General features: G+C 37.3%; 1 protein-coding gene across 12 annotated transcripts in view; it reads right to left on the bottom strand.

The window, feature by feature from the left end:
- The window catches only part of LOC130929923 (receptor-type tyrosine-protein phosphatase F-like), a 464805-nt gene that overhangs the window by 293468 nt on the left and 150226 nt on the right, over nucleotides 1-21111 (bottom strand). For all 12 annotated transcript variants that reach the window (XM_057857556.1, XM_057857554.1, XM_057857557.1 and 9 more), the window contains one exon: nucleotides 7824-7999. In XM_057857556.1, coding sequence (XP_057713539.1) covers nucleotides 7824-7905 — 82 coding nt within the window. In that variant the 5' untranslated portion in view covers nucleotides 7906-7999. The remainder of the gene's footprint in view (nucleotides 1-7823; nucleotides 8000-21111) is intronic.

Genomic DNA, 21111 nt, shown 5'->3' on the forward strand with positions numbered 1-21111 from the left:
GTAAAAGGAAAACATTATTCAGATGTTTGGGATGTAACTAAAGCAAAAAATAGCTGTGTTAAAGTCAAAGTTATGTTTGAAGTGTATGCTTTCACAAAAAGCTCAATTTCTCCGTTTTTCATCAGAAATTGGAAAATTTCTCTAACTAAGCTTTTTTCTAATGCTGATTTCTAAAGAATGGAAAAAGATATGAAGTTACTTTTTTTCTGCTGAAAGAAAAGAGTAATCTATCTTTTGGTGGGTTCCATGTTTATATAGCAATAGAAAAGAATTTTCTGTGGGCCTTGCAAAATCAGTCAAAATTAGGAGTGGGAACCTCTTGGTACCTCAGGATACAATACGATTTGCGATACAAAGCTCACGATAATGATGATCTGACGATACAACAATTTTCGATAGATTGGTTAGGAAATAAGATATTCTACAAAAAAGAAGTAAACAGAAAAACAAGCTTCTGCTGTGAATTGGAATGAGTTAATCACTAGTAGATGTCCAATCCATTTGAAGTGGGAGGGTGGCAGCGAATGAACGAATGTTAAATATATATGACATATATACATATATACAGTACTGTGCAAAAGTTTTAGGCAGGACACCTGCCTAAAACTTTTGCACAGTACTGTATATTTTTATTATATTATGTATATACAGGATATACGGTATGTATATATTTTCCCCAAGTGGAAGCTTCCATGATCCTAATAAATTTAATAATTAAAAAAAAAAAAAAAAAAAAAAAAAAATATATATATATATATATATATCAGGGCTGTCAAACGATTAAAATTTTTAATCGAGTTAATTACAGCTTAAAAATTAATTAATCGTAATAAATCGCAATTAATCGCAATGCAAACCATCTATAAAATATGCCATATTTTTCTGTAAATTGTATATTATGTAAAATAAATTGTTGGAATGGAAAGATAAGACAAATAAGGACTGTAGTGGACATTTCACTCTACTGTCATTTAAATCTGTCTATGCTGTCCTCACTCCGAAGCATCTACTTTTTCCAAAGCTAGACAGCTAGTGAACGATGCCTTAATAATCAGACTACTTCCTTTTTCATCTGATTTATTAGTAAAATAGCCTCAAACTATTGTCCTCTTTAGACCGTCGTAAAACTACAAAAAAAAGTACACAAGCATTGCATTAGCAACACCGTAAGCTTAGCACACTATACAGGCTCACTAAACATAAACAAAAAGCGTCTAATATTTTAACGTGATTAATTTAAAAAATTAATTACCGTGCGTTAACGCGATAATTTTGACAGCCCTATATATATATATATATATATATATATATATATATATATATATATATATATATATATATATATATATATATATATATATATATATATATACACGTATACAGTATATATTTCTGTCTCCATCCCTGTACCCATGTATAATGTGCACCCATGATTTTACAAGTTGATTTTGGGGAAAAAAAGTACGTGCTATATTCTGAAAATTATGGTAACTGAATTCCAAACATAGCAAATATTCCAATCTAGTTATCACAATACCCGCAATATCGCTGTGTCTGGTTAAGCTTAGGGTAAACAATTGGGGTAGGGCCTTTCCTGTCTCAAAAACTCTTTGAACTTCACAAAGTACAGTCAACGAATTTTTCGCGCCATCGTACAGACTGCAGGCATGGTTTGGAGAGGCATAGTTTGTATGAGGCGTGGTTTGTAGAGTGGCGCCGGCTGCAGTCAGACCCATCTCGCTTGAAGGCAGGCTGCTACAGGAAGCTTCAGGGTTGCCTATTTTTTTTTTTTTTTTTAAATATTGTAAGTTTTCTTTTTATCTTGCATGAAAAAAAATGCAGCGTTGCTTTAGCCTTTAAAGAGCATATGACATGAGAAAAAAAGTCTTAAATGGCATTATTACGTGAATTAGAATCATATTTTGAGACGATTCGACTATATACAACAATTTAGCAAAGCACAGATGACGAGAAATTAGTCTTTTAATCTGCCGGTTAGCCACGCCTACCATTATAGGTCTTTCGCGTCCCCAACAGGTGGATGACGTCAGCGGTAGACTGGGCTCATCGGTTTTACTATTCAGCCCATAGGGGGAATTATTCAGAACGAGGAAAACGCGACGAAGAGAGCCGCAAAATGTCATTGTTTCAGTCTCTCTACTCCAATATTTTTACAGGATATTCTTTTTATCCAAGTATTTTTCACCAATAGCTATATAAATTGCTTGAGAAGGACCAGTCAGCCCGTCGAGGGGGAACTATTCACAACGAGGAAAACGCGACGAAGAGAGCGGCAAAATGTCATTGTTTCTGTCTCTTTATGTCAATATTTTTACAGGATATTCTTTTTATCCAAGTATTTTCCCCAATTGCTAAATAAATGGCATGGTCATGACAAATACCAGTCTTGTGCTGAATGGAACATGAAATAATAAAAATGCATTTATTCTGGACGACATGGCAAAATTACTCCATAATGGTCAAAACTGTTGACTTCACCTTTACTGTCGCACCTCCCGAATGATATTTTATGACACCTAAATCGGACAATTGTCATTTTCCTTCCCCGGCTTCGGAGAATGTAAACAAACCAGAAGGCGTGACAGCTAGCCGACATGCTAACCCGAACTGAGTGATGTTTCAAAGTCTTCGAAGCGGAAAATCACACATAACTATCCTGGATTATTTGACATGACGACCCGGTTGTCAATTGTCTTCGCGGATCGGCAAACCGCCCTGCGGAGAGCAATTTACAGTTCGTTCCCCGGAGGAGGGTGGCTGCAGTTGTTGTGCAGCTAACGTGCTGCTGCTAATGAGCATTAGGAGAGCTTTTTACATGCCTATCAATGATCAAACGTAAGTAGTCCTTTATTTAAAGGAAGTTTGTAGTGTTTACTTTGTAATCGCTGTATTCGTATTGACATAATACAAAACAAGATGTTTACTGACTTCCTCGTAAGTCCAATGGTCCCACAGTAAATATCCATGGTGAATGGGAACCTTTTGAAACTCCAAAAAGGCGCATACGCCTCTCCCTCATACAGAATGATTTTTCTGCAGCCGTTTGGCTGGCGTGATGCGAAAAATAAACGTATTAATCCGCAAAATCAGCTGAATCCTTCGTCCTCATACGCAACAGTACACTGTAGCGTGAAGAGGACGTCTTCTACCGTACACGTCACAGCGCCCTCCTCCTCAATGCAAGACCGAAGCCGGAAGTCACTCATTTTCATGGCGCGGGATTCAAAAAACTAAATAAAAATAGCGATCGCTTCTACACACATCCAAGCGGCCCATATCATTCAGGGGCATAAAATACCGCGTGTATTATGAAATAAACATGCTTTTTCGTGTTACAGGCACTTTAAGTTGCTTACTGAGTGATTCTTACACTTTAAATGTAACTTGTAGCGTTGGCGTAGCATTCGCATTAGCTTTAGCATGGCAAGCATCCTCTTAAACCCTCACTTGTTTAACTCTCGTCGTGACATCCTGGTGGGTTTAATTATTTTCAAATAATGTACTGTTCTTGCTGAGTGTGTATAATCGTAAAAAGAATTGCTGCATTTGTTAGTTTGGTAGCACGAGATCTAATTAATCTTTTAAGTAGGGTTGGGAATCTTTTGAAATTGAACGATTCCGTTTCAGATTCCGATTCCACGTTTCGATTCCGGTTCCGAACCATTCTCGATTCCGATTCTTTTAAGAGCCATGGTAAAAAATTTTTTTTAAAAAAAGCAAGGTCAAAAAAATTGCATCGTTTATATTAAAGTCGTAACTTCTCGATGATATTTTAAATAAAATGAACATCTCACGGGGCTAATTTGAACTCTTATATAAATATCAGTCTTTGAACTCAAGCAATTCTTTTCCGCTCGGCGCTCAGGGCATCGAAACAAGGAATCGAAATTTAAAAGTTCGAACGACTCCGGGACCATCGAAATGTTAGAACCGGTTCGCATCGATGCGCGATGCTCGATGCCCAACCCTACTGTTAAGTCTATGGACATCATTGTAAATTTGAAGCTGTTGAAGTAATTTGAAAAAAAATCTCTCTCATAATTTACGTGCTTTAAAAAAACTATATTGGCCTCAAATATCGGCTTACAAAATCGGTTCTAAATATCGACAATCGGCTGATTTTTTTTTTTTAAGATATCGGTATCAGCCTCGGCATTTGAAAATCCCTTATCGGTCGACCTTTAATTTTGATGCTAGTTCTTTTATGAAAAAGCTTTTACTCCAATGACCCAAAAGTTGCCACTTCAAAATAAAATGGCCACTTGTCTTATTGGGTGAGGCTTGTGATTATTTTGGGTGGGTCTACCAAGAAAACAAATGCCTTTCTTTTGCTTACAGAAACCTCACATAACTCCTTCCAAGCTCTGATCTTGACCAAAAAATAGCTAAAAAATCACTTTCTTCTCGTGAAACGGGATATCTTTTATGTTCAGTATAGAACACAGACGTATGTTTAAATGCCAAACCGGCGAGTTCATGGGTGTGGCATGGTGGCGAAAATCTGGCTTCGTTGCTGAAAAGCAAACATCTAAGACTTCAGAACAGATAATCACATCCCCAGTATATTGATAAGGCAAAACAGAATCCAAAATCAGTCAGGACTCCATTGAAGCCACACCCTAGGATGTATGTGTGTGTAAAAGACTCAAAATTGTCGTTTTCTGTTGTCAACGAGTCCCTGACCTCGCTCGAATCTAATCCAATATACAGTTAATTATGCTGATTTTCTTTTTAAGACTTCTTTAAGAATCTTGGAAAGAGACGGACCAAAGGCGTGTAATCATAAACCTGTCATGCACCCATTCCCATAATATCTGTCTGCTGTCTGGACTATATAACACAGGAAATCCAAAACCGGCACTATCAAGTTCACATAACTTGAGTTGCACAGAAATTACAGGCACCACATTTACACAACCCTGCTATTAGTGGTAGCTGTTATTTTCACCCCCCAACGGTCTTATTTTAATTTCACGTCTGCTCATAGCTGGCGGTAATAACAGGTCTGCTGTGCTCTTTTTTCCCTGCGTGCATGCACGCTAAAATACAAGTGTAGCTTAACCTCAGACCAGAGAGGCGGGCTTCATTGAGTTTCTCTTGGTTTTTTCTTCCCCCCTCAGTCGGAATTCTTTCTTGTGCTTGTGTGGCTTCATCTACAAAATCTATGAGCGAGTGATCGGTCGCCAATTATCTTTGGCTGAACTCATGATAATCCAAGGCCACAAACTTTCCCAGAGTTTCAAGTTAGAGCAATGAATAAATATAAAAATCAATAAATAAATGAGAGGAAATGTAAAATAACTAAATAAATGGGAGGAAATTAAAAACAAACAAAAAAATCCATACAAATAATTTGAAACAGGAAGAAAATAAAAAGATGTAATAAAATTAATCCATCATTTATATAAAAATGAATACAAATATCTTAATAAAATTTATTTAAAATAATCTAGGCAATAAAATCAAATAAAACAAAACAAAACAAAAAAAAAACACCTAAATTATGAAAGATTAATGTGAAGCAAAAAATACAGAACAAATAAAAACTCTCCAATTAAAAACAATATATATTTGTTGAAAACAATTATCAAATTAATAACTATGGCTGCAACAACTAATCGATTAAATCGATTAATGAATTAGTTGCCGAGGAATTTGACAATTTTTTAATTTAATTTCTTGAACTCATTTGAGTCAACGTTTATTGCAGCTCCGCAACTCGGACCATAAAAAAACGTAAGCACACACACTTCCTGTGTCCGTCAACTATATCTGTCCTTCAGGAAACTCAAACCCAAATAACAATAGTTCCTATTGTTACTGTCGTGTCGACAGCGATGAGCTCTCACGGATTTCCGACTCACGTTCTCACTTTCATTTTACCGTATCAATCCATGGAAAAAACATTTATTCATCATGATGAAACGAGCAAGTTATACAGCAGCCTTTAAAAGAAAAGTCACATCTGTTTTGTTTTCTCCTAGATTCTGGTAAGTTGGAGAAGTTGTCAAATCATATTATTACCGTAAATATTGTCAGTTTATGGTAATGTTTTGAACTACCAATGTGCTATGCTTGTGCTGTGTTTCACCAGTCAGTAAAATGACATTTCTGTATCTGTACACGAGCTCTGTTTTCTTGTATTCTTCTATTTATTGGTGCTAAAATTAGGGTGCGCGTTTTAAATTGGTACAATAATTTCCCCTAGATTTTACAAGTAAATTTGGGGTGCGCATTATACACGGGTGCGCCTTATATTCGGGAAATTACGGTGTGAGAACCTTGGCACTGGGGTTTTTCTGATCATGTTTTTTTGCTCCCGATCCGATCCCGATCGTTTTAGTTTGAGTATCTGCCGATCCCGATATTTCCCGATCCAATTGCTTTTTTTTGCTCCCGATTCAATTCCAATCATTCCCGATAATTTTTCCCGATCATATACATTTTGCCAACGCATTGAGAAAAAAATGAATAAAACTCAGACAAATACATACATTCAACATACAGTACATAAGTACTGTATTTGTTTATTATGACAATAAATCCTCAAGATGGCATTTACATTATTAACATTCTTTCTGTGAGAGGGATCAACAGATAGAAAGACTTGTGACTTTGTATATTGTGATTAAATATTGCCATCTAGTGCATTTGTTAAGCTTTCAGTAAATGATACTGAAGGCCATGCCCAATGCATGATGGGAAGTGGAACCATGACAAGTGAAACCACGACTGTGCGTAGTGCTACCAATTCATATATCTTCTATGCGATGGGATATGAATTAAGGTGTTAAGAAAAAGATCAATAGCTAACAAGCTTCCCCACATTTCTTCCCATGATAATTCTGATCGTAGGGAGAGAGATTGTAAGGCTTTAGCCAATTAATATAAGGTTCCAATGGATGCCAAAATACACTCTACTCATTATATGCTGCCTTTTAGCTCTCTATATAGGCAAAACGGCGCCATTACAGATGGAGCGCGACAATGCATGAGTGGGTCGTGCAGCGAATGCATTCATTGCGTTAAATATTTGAACATGATACATTTTTTTTTAAAATTAAATACCGCCGTTATTGGGATCAATTTGATAACCCTACCTTAAGCCTAAACTAAAGACTCTGGATAAGTGTAACATATTATGTCTGTAACGTTAAATACAATTATAAAACGATTTAATTTAAAAAAAAAAAAATATATATATATATATATATATATATATATATATATATATATATTTAAAAAAGGCATAGCCGGTATTTTTTTGCCGATTCCAATACTTTGAAAATGACATAATCCCGATCGATCGGGACATCTCTACTTGGCACATGACCTGCAAACAACAACAGTCCAAATTGATTTCATGAATGCTAAGAAAGGGTTCCACAACAACAAATGTAATTGGAGCAACAAAGGAAAGGATGGATGAGTTCTTGTGGTTCATGTTTTTTTTTTTTTTTGTGCGTGTGTGTGCGCGTGCAACTGAATTACATTGATGCTCTGACAGCACTATAGGTAAGGTCATGTATTCATTTAATTCAGTTCTTGACCTTGTCTTGGCTATGACGGAGCCCCTCAAGCCCCCGCCCTAAGACCTAAGGTGCAGCAACAATGCCACATCTGAATGTGAACCTTATTCAAGTCTGGGCTGTCTTTCACAATAACAGCAGATTGAGAAGAGACACAGATGGCTCTACAATATATTACAGAGCAATTGAGCCTCAATAATGATTCAAGATGAAAATAAATACATTTGAAGCGTATGCATTAATGATGTGGCGATATAGAACGAAACAACTTACTGTCTGCTACAGAGGTGATCACGGCGCAGCTGAGGAGCAGGGGCAAGACAAGATACGCCCCTCTGCTTGCGGGGGGCGCCATGTCTCAAAGTTGGCACTGCTGCTGCTGCTCCCGCCCTCGGTCGACTTCCCCCTGCTTGGACGCGTCCCGCTCTGACACGATCAAAGGTTAAAACCTGCAAGAGCAAACATGAGCACAATTACATTTAATTTTCAATTACATTTACAACATTGCAATTTAACTATGAAAGATTATGTTATCTTAAAGGCAAAACAGCTTTTCTTCATACCTACTAGCGCAACTGCTATCACATTCTCTCTTGCTTTTAACATTTTGGAAGGAATAAATGGTAATTGATTCTAAACTGTGTGTGCATTACCTCAGGCTAAAAATACTTTTGGTGTCTGGAAGATTTTGTCACTTTTAAAGCTAATTTTATTGTAGAGTTTTTCAGTTCAATGTTGGCATGAAGCCGTCACTCAGATAAAGCATCTGTTGTATCTAAATATACAATGAGCGTAATCATTTTTGAGTATTTAGTTTAACAGTAAACTCCAACTGGGGCATCATTAAAGAGCTTAAAACACACTCAGGAAGGGCAGAGCATAAAACAATGGAACACAATGCAATGTGGACATTTTCACAACACAGGAACTTGCTTATGTGCAACATGCCGTCAGGTTCATTTATTGTTTTTCTTCCATTGTGATGTTTATTATCATCGTAAGAACTTAAATGGAACCTCAGACTGAAAGACATGTCGGGTCTAATTAACCACAATTGTTCTCTTTTACTAAAATATGTTATTAGAAACACATAAAATATTGCCATTGTTTTGACCTACGGAGGGCGCCATGTTCTATGCGCGCAATGGACGCTCGGGGTGATGACGTAGTTTGTCACTGTCACTAGACGAACACCACCAGGTTAATGCAATTCCTACCACGCGTTGAGATGTCCAACACATGCGCACATCGGTTAAAAACGGCAAGTACTTACTATTTGTTTTTTTATCTAGTCTTTTATTACCTTTTCATTGCCTCAAAATACTCCTTGCAAGTGTTTCCCTCTCATACCCTTAAGCATTGTGTTTTCTTATAGTAGCTTTAAAGAAGATTGTTGATCTGTTGACCACATTAGTCACGTGGCATATTTAAACCACTCTTATTTGATATTACTACGTTTAAATATTTTCTTAACACATCTTAAGTATGTTCTGTCTGTATGCATCTAAACAAAACACGCTGAAAGCGCACGGTAGTACTTTGGGTGTCAAATTCGCCTCTTGTATGACGTTTCGTCGGTGTAGTACAATTTGGCAGAAAACCGGTTTTGTCATACTCTCGTCTCATCTCATCCCGTCTTTCCAGTTAATTTTGCTTTAGCCGCTAGTTTTGTGAAATATCGACAGTGCTGTCATGCTCATTCCTCTCGGGTTCAAATTGAATTGTATCAAAACGAAAACATCAAGAGGGGTTTTCATATCAAATTAACTCATAATAACAACGCTCATCTTTTAAGAACTACAAGTCTTTCTTTCCGTGTATCCCTTTAAAAACAAAATGCTTACATTTCAATAAATGGCCCAGCCATAGTCAAAATTACAGGGTCAAGTATCTACCAGCAAAAGTTAACGTACAGCATACATATATTCAACATTTTGAATATTGTGCCCAGAGAAGCTACAGGATATAATAATCATATAGCTACTAGGGGAGTGCCAAAAAAATTGATTATTACATTCATCGCGATTTGACACAAGACGATTCGATTATGATTAATAAATGTTCAAAAACAATGATTTTCCCTACTAACTTTATGAAAGCTGCCTGTAGCGGAACGAAATTCAAGATACGTCTGCCACCCAGACACCTTTAACGGACGCACGCACAACAATATGATGAATGCTGCCGTTTACTGAGCGAGTCTTTCAAAAGACTGGAAGAAACATTTGTGTATGAGACAGGCAGGCACTCGGCAGTCGTGCTTCTGTGCGCAAGTTTTTTTTTTTTTTTGAGCTAAGGGGAAGAAAAATAGTTCGTTGTTCCTTGTCTTCCAGTTGTCCAGCAGTAGTTTCAAGTCATGTCAATTGCAAAATGTCCTGAGTGTGTTGCTAAGTCCCGTGTGCGTCTATAAGAAATGAGTAAACGAACCCTCTTGTACTGTTTAGCCTTTATTGTTGTTGTTTTTGAGATGTTAACAGTTAGCGCCGAGCGCTAAGCTAATTAGCGAATTCGCTAATGTGTATTTCTATGTCCATTTGTCCGTTGTTGGTGTACAAAAGTTACTCCATATGCAGAACGTGTAAATGATTAAGTACAGCGGTAACACTACAAACAAGCGAAATAGTACAGAAATCTGTGAAAACAAAGTATATTGGTCAGAAGAAGTCTTTTTTCTAAAGATACTTAGTTTCCAGAAAATGTGGAATTTATTCCACCTGTGTAAATTTTATTGTATTGTTGAGAGAATTAACTACTGCCTTTGAAATAGCTAATGTTTTTGCACCTTCTTGTGAAAAAGAGTATCTCATTGCAGCTGTGTGTTGTACGGGCATGTTGAGAAATAAATAATGCCTTTAAAATGGTTAATGTTTTTGCACTTTCTTGTAAAATAAAACAAAACAGTTTAAGGGCAGCTTTTTGTTGTATGGGCATGATTCCATCGTTCCTGTTGAATCATTAGGATATTTTAAATAAATAATTGACATTAATTTGTTTGGCTTCTTTATTAATTAGTAATGTACGATGCATTGACAATCATGATAATCGTGATAACCGTGATCATCGGTCAGTAATCGAATCGTGGTGTGCCTAAGATGGCACACCCCTAATAGCTACCGAGATATCAACCTGAAATACTAAAACACAAAAAAGGATATTAGGGTATCAATATTCTGGACAGAATTTCCTATGGAATCATTTAAGTATTTACCTCCCGACCAACCAAAAGGGAGAAAACAATATCGCAAAATTGGCAACATCAAAACTACGGACACAATTTCCAATTCGAGCAAAAAATACATACCGACCTAGCATTGATATCATATCGTGACAAAACAACATTGCATAATCCTTATTCTAGCCACAATTTCCAATGGAATAAATAAGATTAATACCTTCTTCAAAAAATACCAAAGATACCACATTGCAATAACATGATCTGCATATTAAAAATAAATAACCTATTGTGCTATGAAAGCAAGTCAGTTTGCAAAATTAATAATATTTTTGCCTTATCCCTACAATGCACACCACCATCTAAATTCTGCTTGGGGCAGAAGACAGTACATGTGAAGCTAGGAAAAAAAAACAAAAAAAAACAGCAACAGCGGAGCAGTCAGGATAACAAATGGGCTACAATGTCGCAGTTATAATTGATGGGAAGAAAGTAAGAGCAACCAAATACAAGACTGTCTCCCTGGGGATCCGTTTTAAAACCCAGAAGCTCTCCCAAAGGAATAACGTTGACACTCTCCATTTGGAAGATTGCTGCTCCATATGGGTTCAAATTAAAACAAGAGCAATGATGTCATTGAATGCCAACATGTATGCTTAGCTAAACCCCAGCACCCTTATACCAGTCGCCCCCCGGGGAGACTGCTAGCAGCAGGTGTGTCACAAATGCAGCACAATTAAACAAGCCATAAAAGCAAAAGCATTGGTGTTAAAACAGTCGGAGGAAATGTACTAGAAGAAGAAAGTCTGTTCTAAAGCACGCAGGGATTCTTTTTGTCTTTTTAGGAATTAGATTTAGTGCAGGAAATAATAAGATCAAGATATATGACCCTAACTTTTCCCCCCTTATAGCCTGCAGTTTCTGCCTAATGCTATTACAAACAAAGTAACTGTGCGAGCCCATAAATTGCACTAACAAAATTTCTTATCCTCTTGCCCGTGGGGCATCTTTGATGAGCAATTGTAACGCTATAAAGCAGACCCACAATAGGGTACGGATAGAAATCTTGTCTGTCCATGGAATTAAAGCAGTATCTCCAGAGGACTTTCGGGATGAAGCAAAATTTTTTTTTAGAAAAGTTTTTCTAAAAGTTGTGTCTTGAAGGGCTTTATGAGTAAATCTTAAATGTACTGCATATTTTCATGCTCACTGGGTGGCCAGTCTGCTTTAATCTATTTTTTTTTTCAGATAGATATATGTTAGCCAGGGGTCGCGTTAACCGAATATTTTCCGTCGTTGACCGTTTTTTTAAAACTGTGACGGAAAAAACTGAAGTCCATCCGTCATTTTGACAGGTTGCTATTCCGTCGTTGGCCTTACTCGGAAAAAGTCAAGGCAACTGAGTGTTTGCCTGGCACGGCCAGACTGTTCTCCCTGTATTTTTCAAACACTGAGAGAAAAGTCTGGGACACAGCCTCTCGAGTAGGTACAAAATCAGTCGACAAATCAGATTTGTTTATTTGCGTGACGTGTTCTTCACGAGCAACGTCACTCCTGCGCGCCGAAAGTCGTCTCTACATCAAAACGGATGGCGACGGGAGAGCCGCGAATATGTTCCAATCCGCGGTAAATTCAGTTTTAAATGAGCTAAAACACATCGACACGAGTCATTGACAACAGTCTGTCTCGCGCTAGCCATGTTGAATAAATTCCGTTCTCCTCGTATGTTTACTTCCGCGCGCAAGTCCCTCGTCCTGCCCTCGTCGCTTTGCTAACGGCATGTCTGCCCGTCGCTGATTGGTGCACTCCGCTGTCTGTTTGCCTCTTGTTAAGCTTGTTCGGACGGAATATTAATTAAAAATGAATGAAAACTAAATACTATTGAATATGTCATGATTATCATTTTAAAAATGTAAGTGACGGGTCAAAATAGATTATGACCGGATTTTTATGACACTGTCAGTCAAAATGACAGACAACGAAAAAGTCTAGCGCAACCGCTGATGTTAGCATGTAGGGGTGTGACAAAATATCGAAATGGTGATGTATCGTGATACTTTGTATCCCAAAAGGTTATCGATATGCTTCTGCCAGGTATCGAGATGTTGATTTAAAAAGATGTCAATATTTAAAAAATAAAAAGGAACAAACAAGTTGCTACCAAAATCATCCACCATAATAGTGTCTCTGTTAACTCTATGGCTGCCATTGACGCCAACAGACACCCAATCCATTCAGACCGGGAGGGGCGAAAGAATTTTTAAAAAACTAGGGCTGTCAAAATTATCGCGTTAACGGGCGGTATAGTTTTAAAAAGGTGTCAATGTCTAAAAAATAAATAAATAAAAAGGAACCAACAAGTTGCTACCAAAATCTTCCACCATAATAGTGTCTCAGTCAACTCTAAGGCTGCATTGATGGTGCTCGACGCCGAATCCATTTAGACTGGGAATTAGTGCTGCAACGATTAATCGATTAATTTGAGTATTCGTTTAGAAAAAAAGATTCGAATTACATTTTGCTGCCTCGAGTATTCGTTTAATTAAAGTAGCGTTGCAATGGTTAATTTTGAAAGTGTTTGCATTCAGTTTTATTGATTTGGGTGGATACACTGCCCTATAGTCTGCCATATTTAACATGGCTGAATCGAGCTGCTCTATGTTAAGACCAACATAAGCCAAGTTTTTGTTTGCGCTAATGTTTTTTTTTTTAAATACATTCGTAATTTAGTTATAGGTATATTTAGCCGTTTTTTGTGGGAATATGTGTCTGAAACATTTGTTAAGAGCAGACATGTCCAAAGTCCAGCCCGGGGGCCAAATGCGGCCCGTGGTCAAATTTCATCCGGCCCCCAGCCTTTGTCATAAAATCAATAACGTCTGGCCCGCACTCAGACTTAATAAATTGGTCAGCAGTACTGCTAACACCATATGAAGTAGCTTACACACTAAATGCTGCTCCTCATTTACCCACTATAAGGCAACAGCACTCTAAGCAACATTACCCGTGTGACCCTTTATTTCCACTTTTCTAAAATGGCGACAAGCAACAAAAAAAAAGTTGAAAATTGGTGAAAATTTGACTGTTTCTTCACTAAAATACTTAACAACTGTGTCTGACTCATTTGCAAAAAGACAGTTGCTGTTTTTAAAGAGTTCAATTTGAGGCGATATTACCAAACAAGACACCCTGACATGTACGACAAGATTAGAGGGAAGATACGCAGTGAGAAATTGAAGCAAATTGAAGCTGGTTTAATTTCACAGCAGCAGGATTTCACAAGAGTCCAAGAGTCGAAAGAGAACGCCACAAAGGCTAGTTGCGAGATTGTTGAAATTATTAATTAAGAAAAAAAAAAAAAAAAAAAAAAAAAAGCAAATGTGACACACAGAATGGCTTGCTAAAATTTGCCTAAATATATTGTTCTACGTAAAGGACATCAGCCAAGGTCGCCCCCCCCACATTTTTACCACACCAAATCTGGCTCTCTTTGCAAAAAAAAAAAAAAAAAAAAGTTAGCGTTTTAAAGCATTTAAGCTAGCGGGCTTTTGCTGTGTAATTTAGCTGATTGTTCTTTTGTTGACATAGATCCTTATTTATCTATTTTTATATCGCTTGAGGCTCATCTCGGGTATTTTTAAATTTTTCGTGTTCCTCATCCGATTACTCGATTATTCAAACTAACTACTTAATCGATTAATCGACTACTAAAACAATCGATAGCTGCAGCCCTACTGGGAATGTTCGTTCATTCGAAACCAGAGCATTCACAGTCGTTCTGTCCGATTTTCAGGGCATTTACAGGTCACTTGCTGATCATTTTAGGGCATTTACAAGACATTTCCTGTTGAGTTTGAGTCACTGCCTAAGCATTTGGGTGATACTCAGGTCACTTCCTGTTTTGTAACTCAAAATAAACAGGAAGTGACTCATGAAATAGCCCAAAATCAACAGGAAGTAACTGAAAATCAATAGGTAAATGACCTTAAACGGCCCAAAATTACCTCATTGCCTGGCATTGGCTGCCACTACCGGTCATAGACGTTCAATCCGTTTGAAGTGGGAGGGATGGCAGCGAATGAACGAATGTTCATTCGCTGCCACCCTCCCAGTTCAAATGGATTGGACGTCTACTAGTGATAAACTCATTCCAATTCACCGCAAAAGCTTGCTTTTCTGTTTATTAGTTGTTTGTAGAATATCCTAAAATTATTTCCTGACCAATGTATCGATAATCGTTGTATCGCCATATCGTCAGATCATCGTTATCGTGAGCTTTGTATCATATCGTATCGTGAGGTACCAAAAGGTTCCCACTCCTATTAGCATGTCAGAAAGACAAAGCCTCCAGTATTTGCAGATGGGGGGAGGGGAAGACAAAATCATTCCATTCTAAAGCATCTTGAGGTTTTGAGTGCTGTGTTACTCACAAAGTTCTTTCAAAATATTCATGGGACACCTTTTCTGAAAGCCCTGCGGGTGAATACAGACTGAGAAAAAAATAAAAATAAAGCCCAAGTGTTGAAATGTTTGTTTATTCTATGAAAGCAGACTGAGTGGTATGACTCAAAGGAATGTAGTGAGTCACCTGAAACCTGGAGCCTCACCTGAGCAGTAAGACTTGTTGCCGCGGAGTTGTAGAGGTGAATAGGAATTTTACTGTGTTTCAATTAAAGGATGTCATTTTCCTAAAAATTTTAAAGTGCATTACCGTAATTTTCGGACTATAAGTTCCTACTTTTTTCCTTCATTTTGAATCCTGCGGCTTATAGTCCAGTGTGCCTTATTTTTTTATTTCTTTGTGTTCATAGGTAACACTGTATTTGACAGCGGCGTAATAAGACTGCCATAAGTCCATCATAATTATGAGATGACACTATATGGGCATTACTGAATGCTTATAACAGATGTCATTAACTCATTTGCTCCCAAAAACGTATAAATACGTTCTATTTTTGATTGTTTCAGTGTCCCAAAGACATATTTTTTAAGGTTTTTTTTTCATACGAGGCATCTCTGGGTTCTAATTCAACTGAGCTTCAAAGCGCAAACCTGAAAAAAATCCATTTTAAAGCAATAAAACTGGCCACTGGAGGGCCAGGACGCTGGCGGAAGGATGCCAGGCGGCGGACGACCGAGCAGAACGACCGAGAGGACGCCCAGGATGCCAGGGGTCGGACTACCGAATGACTGGGACCACCAGTGCAGAGGAAAAATGTCATTACGTCCGTGCTGCTCGCCGAGCAGACCCCGCAGAGACTCAAAAAAGTCCATCTTTATGAGACAGGCGGCGATGAGGGAAAAATTTAACCCGGCTGTCACGGCCACAACAGCGTCATCTCAGTTAGTTATGTGTAAATAAATTCTTACATTGCTATCAAAAGCTGTATTTGTCTTGCTGTTATGTTATTTTGTAAAAGGAAAACATTCAGATGTTTGGGATGTGACTAAAGCAAAAAAATAGCTGTGTTAAAGTCAAAGTTATGTTTGAAATGTATGCTTTCACAAAAAGCTCAATTTCTGTTTTTTTTAATCAGAAATTGGAAAATTGCTCAAACTAAGCTATTTTCTAATGCTGATTTCTAAAGAATGGAAAAAAAATATGAGCTTACTTTTTTTGTCCTGCTGAAAGAAGAGAGTAATCTTTCTTTTGGTGGGTTTCATGTTTATATAGCAACAGAACAAAATTTTCTGTGGGCCTTGCAAAATCAGTCAAAATCCAGTAAAACGACCGGGAGCGAAGGGCCTTGCTCCAGTGAAAATGGCTGGGAGTGAATGAGTTAAGTGTCACCCAGCAAATTATGTCCAACTTGGATATTTTACATCCATTCAAAAGTAAGATAATTTGCCGAAAACACTACATGACATCGGTTATAAGCATTCATTAATGCTCATGACAGTGTCATGTCATAATTATGATTCTAATGACAGTCTTATGGAGCCACTGTCAAATAAAGTGTTACCAAATACCATAAGTAGCAATTAATGAAACAACTGGAACAGTAGCTGAAAAAATAATTAGCACAAAAAATTAATTTTGTTATTTACATCTGTAGTGCTGCAATGCATGCTAGGAGTCATGTTGGACAACAACAGTGTTAACAGCAGGTGGCAGCAGATATTGACCGTCTCCTTCAAGGGAGCAGTGATGGCCTAATGAAGCTTCTTGAAGCAATGAATCTTTGTAGCTAATTGGTTCAAAGCTTCACGGTTGTTCATTTGGTCTTAAAGTGTCACCGATTCATGTCTTTTGGTGTAAATATCCCATGATACAATGAGGACAGCTGCGGCTTATTGTCCAGTGCGCTTATCTATGAACAAATGCCGTTTTCGTGTCAAATTTGGTGGGTGGCGGCTTATAGTCAGGTGCGCCTTAAAGTGCGAGAATTACAGTATATAAATGCATTAAATTATATTATGTAATATTGTTTTCCTCTAAAAAGATACACACTCTAGTTGAAATTTGGACACAGTCATTCAAATTCCTTTTGACTTTAGGAAATGGCCAAAATTCTACAAAGAAAAACCTTTACAAATGTACATGCTATTGGCAATTTTGGTTTCAATGGGATATTTACACACTCATAGGGCTGCAGCTATCGAATATTTTAGTAATCGAGTAATCGACTGAAAATTCTATCGGTTAATCGAGTAATCGGATAAAACTTTTTTTTAGGTAAAGAGCAATTATTAATATACATGAGAAAACAAGACATTTCATCTAATATTGAATCATTTTCAGTCAATCAATATCTTTATTTTCGATGTACATTGTTGAAAACAGCCAACAATTGCATCTCAGAGGTGACTAGAATAAAAAGACGAATTCACTGCTTTTACTTAAAAAAACTTCTAGATCTTATAATAAAAAATATGTATATTTCTTACCTAAAATGTCATTACGCTTGATAACACACATCCCTTAAAAGGTGTTTTTCCCATGTGTTTCAATAGAATTTCCATTTGTGTCAAGCTATTTTTAAGTTCTAGTTAAGTTTTAAGTTAGTCTAAACTGCAAGTCCTGATAGGATTTTGAGTTTTTGCAGTGTTCAAAATAAATGTACGTATGATACCTGCTGTATTGGAGTATATTAGGGAACAGTGCTACTTTGTGTTTTATCCAGCAATGACTACTGAGCTAAAATTGACAGTTAGCATTATTTTTTATTTTACACCCTCATCACTCTACAGCGCTATGATTTCACAGATTAAATAAAGCCTGTATGTAAGACACGTTAGCCACGCATCGACAGTGGTTATAATTAATAGAAAACTAGCCCTCCGCAGGGCTAACGTTACGTGAGCTAGTGACAGTAACGTTAATCTTATTTATTAGTGCTATGTAGTCTACTGCTTTAAGATGGCGGCAGTTTACTAACGCCGCCCTGTCTGTCATTTTGCATCTAGTGCTACATACATATGATATCTATGAGACGCATCAGAACTTAGCTACCTGCTACAACTGTAGCATCATGCGGGGGTAGTTTGTAGCAACGTCGGCGTAGCTTGTAGCGGCTGTCGGCTGCAGTAAGGTATTTTTTTTATTGGTTCTTCCTCTATGCACGGGACGTCAGCGCATTGTCCTGCATTAAAAGAACTCCGGGCAAAACGTGATGCTTAGAGCTGGCAAAATTCAACGATTTCTCGAGGTGAATAAAATTAGTCGGATCAGTTTTTTAACTCGAGTTACTCGAGTTGCTCGAGTATTCGTTTCAGCTCTACACACTAAAATGGCAGACAGCATGTACATTTCTCAATTTAAAACGTGAGGAAAAATCAATACTTGGTGATTTGATGTTGATCCGACACTCTAATGGGGAGCAAATATCAAAAAATCTGGGATGGTTTTCAACATTCATATAGCATTTAAATATCTCAGCAATTTAACACAGCCTTGCGAAATGTGACTACTTTTTGAATGTGTTAAAGCACTAAAAAAAGATAATTTATCCTTTTCATCTTTGGTATGTTTGTAACTCAGCATTCAAAACTGACTCACAAATATGTTATTCATCTTGAGAGAGTAAAGAGGCCAAATCAAAAATCAACATCAATGCCTTTAAGAAGAAAGGAAATCAAACAGACAATTGACTGAAAAAAGTTGTAAATGATAATGTCATCGATCGAACAAAACATTCTCACTTCTCAGTACCCCTTTGTTGAGTTTCTGATCACAGTGGTGAGCTTGTGGAGAATGTAGCTAGAAACAGCGGGTGATTGCTCGACAGATAACGCTACCTGTTCTTTTATGTAACAATGAAAGATGGGGGGGGGGAAACAATACGAGAAAAACTGAAGAAGGATCCATAACCTGAACTAAAACTGTATTGTTGGGAACGTGGCAAAACGAAAACTGATGAAACAAACGGTTGAGTAAACTAAAAGAGCACGATGAGAGAGCAGACCTCCGCCTAAGCGGCTAAATCCAAAGTATCGGTATATTTCTGCATAGGGCTTGGACAATATATCGAAATGGTCATATATCGTGATACTTAGTATCCCAAAAGCTTATTGATATGCTCCTGCCAAGAATGGGTATAGCATTTTAAAAAAGGTGTCAATATTTAAAAAATAAAAAGGAACCAATAAGTTGCTACCAAAATCAACCACCATAATAACTCCAATACGCCAATAGACACCCAATCCATTGAGGGGCAAAAGAATTTTTAAAAACTAGGGCTGTCAAAATTATCGCGTTAACGGGCGGTAATTATTTTTTTTAAATTAATCACGTTAAAATATTTGACGCAATTAAAGCACATGTCCCGCCCAAACAGATTAAAATGACAGCAGAGTGTAATGTCCGCTTGTTACTTCTTTTTTGGTGTTTGGTGTCCTCTGCTGGCGCTTGGGTCCAACTGATTTGATGTCTTTCAGCACCATGAGTGAGCATGGTGTAATTATTGACATCAACAATGGCGAGCTATTAGTTTATTTTTTGATTGAAAATTTTACAAATTTTAACAAAAACATTAAAAGGGGTTTTAATATAAAATTTCTATAACTTGTACTAACATTTATCTTTTAAGAACTACAAGTCTTTCTATCCATGTATCATTATAAGAGAATGTTAATAATGTTAATGCCATCTTGTTTGATTTATTGTTATAATAAACTAATACAGTACTTATGTACCGTATGTTGAATGTATATATCCGTCTTGTGTCTTATCTTTCCATTCCAACAATAATTTACAGAAAAATATGGCATATTTTAGAGATGGTTTGAATTTTACGATTAATTACAATTAATTTTTAAGCTGTAATTAACTCGATTAAAATGTTTAATCGTTTGACAGCCCTAAAATAAATATATCATAAGGTCTATAAAACACCTCTTAATGTTTTCATTTTAATAAAATTTGTAAAATTTTCAATCAAAAAATAAACTAGTAGCCCGCCATTGTTGATGTCAATAATTACGCAATGCTCATGGGTGCTTAAGCCCATAAAAATCAGTCGCACCCACGCGCCAGCAGAGGGCGACAAAACTCCAAAAAACACAAGTAACAAGTTGGCATTGCACTGTGCTGTCATTTTAATCTGTTTGAGCGGGGCATGTGAGTTAATGGCATCAATTATTTTAACGTGAAAATTTTTTAAAATTAATTACCACCAGTTAACGCGATAATTTTGAAAGCCCTAGTTTATTTTTTAGGGACACCTAATAATGATTACATCCAAGCCCCTCACCCCACTGCAGTCACCCACCAAGACAAAGAAGAGGCCCCGTTCCCAGGAGCCACGCCAAAAGAAAATTGGGAACCACCAACCATGGTTACCAAATATGGTTGCCAGGTTCCTGACTGGCTAAATTTAATCAACTATTCAGTTTCAAATTACAAACATCCTTGAACTTAGACAGAATACCGAATATTTAACCTCCGCCTTCTGTCGGTTTCACCAACTGATGGAGGTAATAAATCATCTTCAGGTGCGGACTACCTCAGGGTACCCTGCCTCTCAGCTAAAGTCAGCTGAAATACGCTCCAGCTCACCAGTGACCCAAATAAGGACAAGCATAACAAGAAATGGATGAATATGATAGGAAGCTCCACATCTAACACTGACGCTAATACCCCGCTCAGGGTGCCAGAAAAAAAAGCAGCTCTGAGGCTTCTGAGATCAATAGTAAACATATTTGAAAAATTGAACCCTAAATTTGATTTCCAGTTGATGCCATCAGTTGACTTTCCACAAAAATAGAAAGGACAAATGTAGCACCCCCTCAAGTTTGTTGGCTGACAAATTAGTTTTGACGCCCGTCTTCATGTATGTGCTTCGCGTGCTGATAGTTGGCTCACCGCCGTCCCTTCAAAACCGTTGGAGGCTGTTGCTGGATATCTTCCGCGACAGATGCCAATGTCGGGCAGATGTTCTTCATCTCGAA

This window comes from Corythoichthys intestinalis, chromosome 14 (genome assembly GCF_030265065.1).
Source record: "Corythoichthys intestinalis isolate RoL2023-P3 chromosome 14, ASM3026506v1, whole genome shotgun sequence".
NCBI lineage: Eukaryota > Metazoa > Chordata > Actinopteri > Syngnathiformes > Syngnathidae > Corythoichthys > Corythoichthys intestinalis.